General features: G+C 34.3%; 1 protein-coding gene across 2 annotated transcripts in view; it reads right to left on the reverse strand.

The window, feature by feature from the left end:
* The window catches only part of Poxm (paired box pox-meso), a 28,750-nt gene extending 17,055 nt beyond the window's left edge, over window positions 1-11,695 (reverse strand). Inside the window, exon 1 of one of the 2 annotated variants that reach the window (XM_015517399.2) lies at window positions 10,954-11,695. In XM_015517399.2, coding sequence (XP_015372885.2) covers window positions 10,954-11,014 — 61 coding nt within the window. In that variant the 5' untranslated portion in view covers window positions 11,015-11,695. Of the gene's footprint in view, window positions 1-3,792; window positions 4,257-10,953 lie in introns of those variants that run through there. The other variant, XM_089217163.1, reaches the window with a different exon arrangement.
* Window positions 11,696-12,421: the final 726 nt, after the last annotated feature.

The raw sequence follows: 12,421 nt of genomic DNA on the forward strand, positions 1-12,421 counted from the left end.
GAAGCAAGTGAAGCAACCATATTAGCCAATACGATCATCGCAAATCACATTCTAATTTTAAGTGACTCACTCAGTGCTGTACTAGCCCTTCGAAATCCACTTCTTTCAAAGGAAATTGCACAAAATACTCAAAAAATATTAAAATTGACTTCCAAAAACATCGAATTAATATAGGTTCCATCCCACATGGGTATAACCGACAACAAAATAGCAGACAAGGCAGCTGACCTTACAACCAGAATCATCCCTCATGCAACAATCTCCGTGCTACCAACTAATGACATTCAGACATCTATCAAACACAATATATATTTTAAATGGAAAAATTAGTGGATGAAATTCCAATAAACTCAAAACAATAAAGAAAAATATAAAGATGAAAGAGGTGGATATTACACCATATACCTAAACATACGACGGGAAGTTGAAATCTCAAGATGAAAAATCAGACACTCATTCGCAACCCACTTTTTTCTCATCGGCAAACTTCTTCCCCTCCAACTCGTGACGTATGCCACATCAAACTTTTAGTGCAACACATTATGCATGAAGTGCATGAGTACCTAACAATACCAACGAGTATAGAAGAAGCACTCAATGATAGGTATGATCAATCCCTAAAATCATCACATTCCTAACCAAAACAAATCTCATAAATCAATTTTAATAATGGACATAACTTTTCACGCAATCTAAGTTTCAATACAATTTGTAAGTTTTTTTTCTTATAATGTACACCTGTAACGTCGAAGCCTTACTTCTAAAAAAAAAAAACGGGCAAGTGCTGTACATTAAATGGCTAGGTGTTTAGAGAGTCACCGATTACAGTAACATTATTAAATTTAAATTCAATTATCGTTATAACGGAAAACAACTTTGAGCAAGGTGATCTGTCAGCATATAATATACAACTAAGTTTATTTGTTGATATTATTGTGATCAAAGTAATATATTTACTATTAAACATAAGGTCTAGTGTATTACATGTTAAATTCATTTTTGATAAAAAAAATATTGTAATGTGTATATAAATTATAATGATATATTTTAAAAATGTCAAGTACCTACTCAGGAAATAATATTTTTAAATTAAAACAAAACAACTAAAATCATTAATTTTTGTTTAAATATCTAATTTTCCAAAACTTTAAATCCCAAATTTTTTCTTTCTTTACCTTTGATTTCTTGCCTAATTGACATATACGAAAAACAAAATTAAACAATACAATATGACTATTAGAATTATCTGCATTTTAAATGTTATTGTAATTTTTTTCAATAAGTTCTTTTTCAAATCCATTTATATCGAAAAACAAAATTAAACGATACAATATGACTATTATAATTATCTGCATTTTAAATGTTATTGTAATTTTTTTCAATAAATTCTTTTTCAAATCCATTTATATCGAAAAACAAAATTAAACAATACAATATGACTATTAGAATTATCTGCATTTTAAATGTTATTGTAATTTTTTTCAATGAATTATTTTTCAAATCCATTTAGTAAGTTTTTAGACAATGAGACTAACTAGGTATTGTACCTATATATTATACGTATTTTAGTAACAAAAATAATGAGTTAGAAATTATCATGACGGCATGGTTTAATAATAATAGCATATTATATAACTATTTTAAGTACTCTTGAAAATTTAAGAGTGTCAATATTTAATATTATGGAAACATGAACATTTTTGAATATTTAATATAAATTATTATTATTGTTACATAACACAATTATTTATTAATAATTTGTCGATCAATTAATGTATAATATAAAAAAAGGAAAATTTTACTGATTGATCTTCTATTTAAAGATATTATTTAAATATTAAAACAATAATCGTCCATAATTATAGAAAGGTACATCATTAAAAAATGAATAAATATATGTGTGTAAATAATTATCTATATAGGTATATATATACACGATAAATCTTATACGAAACTGTAAATAGAACATAGTTTTTTCAAAACATATATGTATAATATGGATTTTCATAGAATAATATATTATATATCATGTCAGTTAAATGAAAGAATTTCAGACTAATAACTATTAGGAGCAATGCACGGGAATGATATTTAGACGTACCTACATCAGTAATATACATATGTATAATACTCGTTGGGGGCAGCTGCACCAGAACGTTCGTGGCCGAATGTGTCATTTAGATGGTTAACCCTTATTACGACACACACACATATATAATAGGTACGGGGACCACGACGCGAGATAATGAGAATCAGATTGAGATAATGAGCGACGGCGGACTACGAACTCCAAGTCAATGTATACATATACATTATACACCAATATAACCATAAGGATATTGCTGGATCCTAATTATTGATCTGTGAAGCAAAAGAAGAAGCTTCTTTTCTGAGTATTACTATATATACGTACAGTAAAGACGAAATGCACTACAGCTGCCACCGACGACATACGCAAACAATTATATTATATTATTAACCTATGCCCTGTGCTGTACTGCTGCACGCTTTCTCAGAATAGTGTCAAGTCCAGGGAGCAAATATGATGTTCATGTATAGATATTTTAGGCTTATGTATTGTCTGTAACACACGCAAGCGTCCCTGTTCTGATCCAAAACGATGGACTGCAAGAATAGACCTTTCGTAACACGCGTCACATACGTCATGTGCAGTACACCTGACAATTTATTTTGTGTCTTGTATGAATCGGTGAATATTTATAATATAAGCTTGTATAGCGTAGAATGGATGGTTAAAAAAATATATTGAATTTAAATTAAAACAAAACTATGAATGTTCCACATTTTTTATCAATTTTTTCTAACTTTTATTTTTATTTTATATGCGATAACCGCGGTTCGATCAGCAGTACACTGCGGAGTGACACAGCTTCTATTAAGATGATAATATAGGTACGCATGTATCCGTCTATAACATTTGGCAGTGTACCTTGCTGATGGTTTACATGGTTTTGTTTGAGTATCGCCCTCTTAATAATGTGTTCGTTATTACCACAACTCCACAACCGATCTGTACTTGTTTATATTAAACAAAAATTAGTATTTTACTTTGTCATATGATTATCAAATGATAATATACTATGTATACTTTGTTACTTATATGACTATGTCATCACAATGAGAGAAATACATGTGCTAATTTTGGCTGTTTATTGTTCTGTCGTGTCGATTAACATGACCTGCATCGGACATAAAATCCGTACCTACATGCCTAAATGCTGCAGTAACAATGTGCCTATGCGATTGAACACATCATACGTGAGATAAGGTCAAATGACCCATATTATAGTCAAATCATACTAGGGATAAAATATGGTGGACGGTGATGTCCAAAGTTCAAATTACTCTCGTTCTCATCACTCAATTATATAAAACCTATTTATCAACAAATATCAGTCGATGGTTGCGAAAAATAGTTGTGTCCGTCCGCTCGTTAGTTAATATAGTTACTAGTAGGTATATAGTTACGATTATTTATAGATATAAAATATATAGTTGATAAATATACTTATACATAATTAATTATATAATATAGGATTATAATTTAATCTACAGATGTATTAATATTTTTGGAAACCGAAAATTTAGCAAGCTCGCTGAGTTTGCTTTCCTTAATTGTTATTATAGAATAATTAGTGAATATATTATATAGAACATTATACCTACAATTTAAAAATAACAATAATGTGTTTCTTTTTACAAACAAATCAATATTTACAATGAAAACATGGCTATAAACTCAAAATATTTGTAAAATAATATATAGGTTACCTTTGTTTCAGGATATAAGTTACGTCGTGTAATTAGTAGATATAGGTACGGAATTGATCGGATCGAACGCAAATTCAAGGATTATCTAACCCGAGTATAACAATCCAAACGTTTTGGTTTAGCTAGTAAAGGGTGTTCCGTTTCGACGAACCGTATCGACGCTCGCGGGTGGTTCTCTGGAAAACCAACGAAACCGGAACCGGAACTGTTCGAAAGGGGAGACAAAAACGTCGACGGAAACGGCCCGCGCACATTATAATAGAATTAGGCACCGCCGGATAAATAAAAATATACAACAGTCAGAAGCGGTGGTTTTTTAAAGTCGCGGAGATGATTATAATTAATTGGCGTCGGCGACAAACACGACAAAACGACGCGCACACACATGCCGCGAGACACGATATTAGACGCGCGCGGCGGCGCTGTGGCCGATGTGATCTACTGCTGCTGTCATCTATCCGCCGGTTCTTGTGTTTCTCGGCGTACGTACTGTTCTTATATGCACACACACACACACACACACTGGTGTAGCAGTGGCAGACTAATTTGACGACAACCTCAGTCGAAGTATTATGTGTGTGTGTGCGCGCATGGATGAACGACGAAGTGGACTGTGGAGGGAGACGAGGGGTAGCGGGCGGCATTAGAACAAAGGCGGCGACCATGTATAATATTATTATACATATTATTTTCTTCGCGATCTCGAGTGGGCCGGGGTGGCGGGTCGAGGAGTGGTGTATATAGTCGTGTAATATAATTGTGGTCGTTGCCGCCGTCCCTTTGACGGCAGTCGCTCATTTTCACATTTACATTATAATTAGCCGGTTTGTTTCTTTGCAGCAACCGCCACCACAACCGACGCCCCAACCTCTCCGCCATCAACGCAGCACAGTGCGCGCCGTGCGTCTCATTTATTGCTGCCGTCTCCGCGCCACCACCGCCATCCCATGTTTTACACGTGTTTTCACGCACGGCCGAGGGGCAGCGGCGTGGGGGGGGGAGAGAAGTGGTTATAGTGTAATATATACGCGACAACAGAAGGATCCCCGTTACAATTATAATTACGAATATTATTAGTAGAAACGGCTTCGTTCTCCTATATAATATATTATGTTGTACAGCTATTACACGATATGTAGGCGGCGGCGGTGTCTAGGGTTTACACAAACGACATCAAATGGATATCTTGTGTGTCTTTCCGCCGCCGCGTCGACCGTCTTCTCCGTTGTCTGCTCCTCCGCGCGCTGCTATGTCACTTCGCGCTATATTTATTATACAATATTGCGCTTTATGCGCGACTAAGACGCGACAATGTGTGTTTGCAAATACGACGGAACCGGCTTCCGGCGCCGGTGGCGACGACGGCTCCGTAAGCCATTATTTATTGTAGGTACGTCCCGCGGAAATCGCCGCGCGAAAGAGAGAAAGAGAAACTCCAGTCGGAGCACTCCGGCGGCGGCGGGGTCAATCCTGACCGTCTATATGACTTATGATTTGAGCCACCGCAGGCATATAATAATAATATAATCCGCAATGATAATAATCTCTGCAGGTAGGCATGTCATATTCTCGTCCATCATCACTGCCGCTGCGGTCCCGTGTTTGTACTGAAGTCATACGTGTACAATGTCATCGCAGCAGTCGCGTCCGAATTAAAAGGTTTATTTCCATCACGACGGATAATCATAATAACAACACGATATTGTGTTTCTATGTGCAGCTAATACGCTACCACCCTGCATGTATGGACACTATATATAATATTGTCCTACACCACTGCAGTACCCACACCGGAGTGCTAATAGCCTCCGGTTGTACCGGTGCTACCGTCGTCGCGACGCCGTCGATGTTTGCTATATCGGCGGCAGCGGGTATTACTCAAACAAATCGGCAAACAAACGAGCGCAAACATGACTACTGCAGACCGCTCTCGTTTATCACGCGGTTAAGTGATGCGCAGGATAAATCGTATCGAATATAGGAATACCCTATATGTATATATTCATGTGTGTGTGTACTGTGCAAATGTTGTTAAAGTATATTGTAGATATATAGGTATAAAACGCTCACCCACATTACTATATTAAATAATATACAGGCTGATTCACCCAGATACTCAACTTCACATTTTCCTTCAATAATCAGTTTACTAAAACTATGATTTTTAAGATAAGTTAAAAACTTATAACTTTTTTATGGCTTAAAAGACTTATATTCAAATGAGTATACTAATATATTTTTATGCCATTTATAATAAATGTCCTATGGCGAAACCATTTTTCGGTTGAGAATCACTCTTTTTTCCAGTAAATTTTTTTTTTCAAATTACTTTTTTTCAAATTTTGATGTATCTTAATCAAAATTTGGAAGGATAGCTTGAATTATTCATCTTTATGTGTATACTAAGGATAATATATGGATCCACGATAATATGTTTGGAAGATACACATTTAATATGTATCTTTAATGCCTATTTTATTACCTGTACATTTATTGTACATACTTATCACTTATAGGTGATAATATGCTATACGATGATTTAAAAACTACGTTAAAAATTTAATAATATCCGAACAAGCCATAACCTTCCCGAATCACTAGCAGAAATATTAAGCAATCACCCTAGATCTATAACCAACATCATCCAGACCATTACAGCCGCCAACTTTCATATCAAAATTTAATTAACACTTAGATTAAGTAACTATACAAATAATATGTAATTAATTATTTTCGCTTTAAGTCTAATGGCCCATGTTGCCATGAGTACCTATACGTACAGTTAAAAATAAATAAATAAATAAACTAAATAATTGATAGTAAAGTGTTTTAAATATGCTTAGAAATTCGAAAAAATCAGAATTTGAATAAACTTATTATTTAAGAAATACATTGCATGGGCGAGCAATGGGCATGCTTGATATGAATAATCCTATATACAATATACATATAGAGGCTCGCCATATCTTTATAATTTTGTGAAGGCATAACATGGCGTGGTGAAATACCAGACAATAGTTTTTTTCTAAATCAACAATTTCTTAAACTTAATGGTTAAAAATAAAAAACAAAGTAATAAAATAATTTAAAATAGAAACAAAAAGTGATTTGAATATCTACTGCCACCTTTGAGGAATACTTGTAGTAGTGTTGGTAAAAAGTTACAATTTTATGTTTGATGATGTGTTAGATGAATTGTATGCAGCGAAAAGGCGACACCGCCGCCAAAATAATGGCATAAAACTCTAGTAATATAATTTCATAATATGTATCACATAAAAGTACACGATATGTGCGCGTATTTGAAAAAAATAATATGCCGCGACTGCTGCCGGTGTTGTATTATTTATATCGCCTAGCGCGTATAATATTATAATAGACGGCCAAAAAATAAAATAAAAAAAATAGTATATAAAGAGAAAAAAAACACTTATATCATACGCGACAGGGCGTCGAGCCAACATCCACGACGACAAATCTGTGACGGCCAGAGCTATAATTATAAATGATTACACACGCGATTATGATTATTACGGTTATGCGTTTGTTTCCCGTGCGCGTACGCCCACGACGCCCACGCGTAATTATGAAATGTAAACACGCACTAATACCACGACGACAGCGACAATCCCTTTGAAACGGATTCGTTATTATTTATTTTTCCGCTCTCGCGCTCGAAGAATTTCGAAAGAAAAACATTAGTAATGACTTATACTTTGAGTGTTATTATACAAATTTTATTATATTATAATACATATAATTCATATTATATAGGTACACATAATATTATTATTACATATTACTACATAACATAATATTACGGTAACCTATTACTATATTGGTATAATAGTAAATAGTAGATAAAACCAGTACAATTTCGACTTCCCAATAGTACCTATTATTATTTAGTTATTTACTATTTAAGTACTATTAATAAATTTGTTATTGGTTGGCCGCCTGCAAGTGGCGTACGGTCAGAATTGAATTAGTATTAGTAGAATACATGGTTCTATTTTTGGAAATTCTGAACACTTATTACAGATAACAAAATATACGTATTGCTTGTCTACGGTATATTTGGGTGATTAACACTAAAATTAGCAAAACCTCCGATATTCCTTTTTGTATAAGAAAATAGTAATGCTGAAAATGTCCTTGGTTTGCTAAACACCCAAGCAGAAAGTCATAAATTGGAACAAATCTATAAGGCACATGCAAATAATTGACGGAAATTAATTTTCTCTTGTTCGTTGATTTTACTAGGGAGAGCAACAGTCCCGCCTAAGTCACTAGTTAATGATTGCGCGAATTATTCAGAGTCCTCTAACAAACACAATATTTCTGTGATTAATTTGAATGAATCCAATGACAACAATATATTGGGAGATGATATTAATGATCAACAGTCAAGAGAAAATACCGTTAACAAACATCAAACAAATCTTAGTTTTAATTCACAAACTGGAGGTAAGTCAATTTTTTAATACTATAATAAATTTAAAAATTTTCTCTACCTAATAACAATAAATAGCATGACTAAAAATTAAAATTACATTTTTATTACAATTATAAAACTACTCTTTAATTTTATTAACATAAAATATTGAATAATTTATATAATTAACTAATATAGAAGTACACATTTTAGCTTCAGAATTACACCAATTTGCTATTCAATTTGATGTTATAACTAAAACTTTTAATAAAACAATGTCTGATACCATGACTATGGATCCGATTCTGAAAGAGAACAATTTACTAAAGAATCATTAGATTGTAAAGTTTGTAATAATTGTTTAAGATGTGCTTTTAATATTTTATATGATATGGTTCAATAATCATGTAGTTTCAATAATATTTACTATGCTTATAAATTTGTGTTGACATTGCCATGTACTCAAGTGACATGTGAACGCACATTTTCAAAATTAAAAAATATAAAAACCAAATTAAGATCTTTAATTTCACAAGACATTATGGAAACATTATTACTTATTAATATTGTAAGAGATTTTATTGTTGATAAAGATATGGTTATCAATAATGTTGCTAAAAGTTAAACAGAACTAACTAGAATATTGTTTTAAAATAAGTTTATAATTATAATTAGTAACCCAAAATTGTTTGTATTGTATAATTATTATATTTTGAAATTTTGTTATAACTATACTTATGTGATGTAGGTTGGATATTTTATTAAAAGGATATATGACAAAATTTGACTTGTTTTTCTTCAAAATTATATTAAAAAATAAAATATGTATTAAACTAAAGTCTAAAGGATATAATATAATGCTATCTTGTTTGTTCTATTGTCAATTTATGTGAGATAGTAACTAATTACTTATGGTTTAACAAACCATATTTTAACCTAATTTTAACAAAAGCATTTTTAATAGCTTCAAACCATTAATTTAATTAAAGGTCCCAAATATATGTATGTATGTATAATTATATGTATTAGATTAAACTTTAATCTAAAAAATGGTTTTTGGGGGCCTTCTATAGAGATTGCTGATGGGGCCTTTTGGAGTCAGTCCGACACTGCATAATAATACTACTCTTTTCAACATTATAAATTAATAATATGTTATGCATTATATGCTGAAAAATAAAAATGTAAAACAAATCATTGTATTTTATACTAAATAATAATAATAATAATAAATGTTATGTAACGCAATGCTGCACGATATGAAATAATTAATATTAATTAGCTGCATTCACGCGAATCTTTCGAAAAATGTTTATACGCGGTACTGCTTTGCGTTGTATAGGTATATTATTATTTTGCAGATAGTCATAATTTATACATGTAGACGGAAAATGACGTGTAATCGATTATTGCTTTATGTATAATATAATATGTTGTAGTGACTGATATTATATACATTTTTTTCCTTGTGCACAGGTATTACGCGATAAATATCATAATATTATTTGCGTGCAAAATAATGGGTCGCCCCCGGTATATTTCAGTCCGTCGTACAATATTATTTTATTATTATTATAAATAAATGACGATGAGCCAAAGACGTACGCGAGGTAGTAGTGCACAGGTGCGGATTGATAAGACGACGTTGCCGCGCGATTAATTAATTAATTCGTGAACCAATGAACTGTAAATACGTTGAATTAATATATATATGATTAACAACAAAAGGCGGCCACTTCTGACTTTTTTCACACAATATTACAGTCGTGGTTTTTTCTTTCCTCTACAGACGTACCGCCGCTGATTTTTACAGACGCGTTTTCCGGCCGCCGGTGCAAACTACAGTGGGTCGAATAGTCGACGACGGGACCGTCGGTTCTGTTATCGAGTGCATACCTATATATTTATCAAAGTGAATCGTATTCGGTCGAGCATTGATCTGCTTGCGTATCGGAATCTGCTTACCGTCAAAGATGTTCGAGTTATAAATTAATAACAATTATATTAATTAATCCTATAATAACCTATATATATTATATAAGCTTCAACTGCAGGCGCGTGAGCCTGTTCGAAAACACGAGAATGTGAAATTACTAATGGTCATTACTTCAGTTGCAGTTTATAGTATAGCATTGATACTAATATTAACCAATATTAACTATTAATACTAATATATAGACCAATGCACGTCATCACATTTTCCCACTCAAATACTCGCAAGGTTTACATAATACACCCTGCAACAGTCATATTTATGGGTACGGGGAGATCGACTTCATATATCTATACATAACTGAAATTATTATATTTAATAAAATCAATGTCTTAAACGTTAAATCAAACGTACCCCGTACCTTGCAAAATAAATTATGTTTTAAACATTTTAATATTTTATATATAAGCACGTAGGAACGCCATTTCACAAATTATTCAAAAAATATTTCCAAAAAAGCCTATATGCCCTAATTCTCTCAGTGGCAATAAATCAATATTCATCCAAATATGGGTTTTTTCAACAGAGGAATTATTGTTATTATTGTTATTGTTACTGAAATTGACTATATGATAACATGGTATGTAGGTACCGTTAAAAAAACTGAACTAAATTTAAACATGTACATTCAAACTCGACGGTCTCACTGCAAATATTACTTAGGATGATGCGTAGTATTTGAGTCATCATAATGTATTATATTAAAACATTAAATTTCATGATACGAACATACCTGCAGGGCGGTCAGATGACGGTGACGGACAGTGTCGTTGTTGTCGGTGTTGCAAGTCCATGCGCCGCCCACGGTGTGGTCAGCTTTGTTATCGGTCGGTGGCCAGCAGCATCGTCTTCGTCGGCGGCAACGCCGCAGCAGCGGGCGATAAGCCGGAGCGGCTGCAGCAACAGCAGCAGCATACGCACTCCTCGTTGCTTTTACGCGACGCGCATCGACCGCGATTGCGACGAGACTGTCGCGGCGGCAACGCCGGACGATAACTATACGAATATTTTTCTCGGATTTTACCGGTGCCGTGCGTGCCGCCGTCACGGTGTGCAACTTTGGTCGCGCCGCCGCGGCGATTAACGCGACCGTTAAGACGCGACGATACGGGTGCGCGCTCGCGTGCGTTTAAACGTTTATCGCGCGCGCCGCGAGTAGCAACGTACCGTATCCGTAACCGTAGCGTGGCGCACGAGTACACGCGACGGTCGACTGTACCTAAACTGGTGCCGTGCTCTGATGTAATGCGTAGCTGCTGCAGTGACGATATTATAATACTGTTTAGCGATAGTACGATGATCGTTGTGGTCGCGCGTGACGCGTACCAAAGTATACACAACAAAATAGAATACTATAATGTATATTGTAACGATCACTGCAGGTCGAAATGCGCGCGTTTGAGCTGCCGCCGTCGTCGTCGCTACACTGCAATGCACTGCGCCGCGCCAATGCGACTACCGGTGTAGCGTTAACACTATTTAACGCATTATTGTGTTATTATGTTTACGACGGTCGGTTGCTAATCCAAGAGACCGACGCGTGGGGTGGGGGTCCTCTGCTTGACGGCGACGGTTCAACGGGAGCGCAGGAGGCTGGAACACGATGCAACGCTGTGACCCCGCCTACCGCGACGGCGGTCGGCGACGGAAACTCTACCGCCACCACCAATCGTCGGCGTCGTCGCCGAAACCGTCACCACCACCACCACCACCGACTGCACCACTATGCAAGAAACTCACACTACGTTAAACAGACCCCCTCTCCCTTATACAGTGAAGGGCAAATTTTTTTTTAGATTTTTATTACAAAATATAAATATATTATACTATAATAACATTTTATTATCATTATAATACAAATATTTACGTGCATGAAACACCTACAATAATATTCTATTATATAAGCGGTCAATTTATACGTTTGCGATCGTTGTCGAAACTTTCCTAAATCTGGTATATTTAAGTATATAATATCTATTACTTATATAATTTAAGAACCAGATTACGAATCAAGAGGAAATTCTTATAAGTTATATTATACAAACCATATCATCAGCTATAATTATAGCATATAAAAAGTAAAAACACTTCGATACGAAGCGATCAAACTCGAAAGACGAACACAGACGTATTGTTGTAGCAGTCGTTTCCTGCAGCATTATAGAATAATAATCACATAAGTTTTAAAAATATTTCCAAAA

Source organism: Diuraphis noxia, unplaced genomic scaffold (assembly GCF_037042655.1).
Source record: "Diuraphis noxia isolate RWA-SAM2 unplaced genomic scaffold, SU_Dnox_SAM2 contig0001, whole genome shotgun sequence".
NCBI classification, from domain to species: domain Eukaryota; kingdom Metazoa; phylum Arthropoda; class Insecta; order Hemiptera; family Aphididae; genus Diuraphis; species Diuraphis noxia.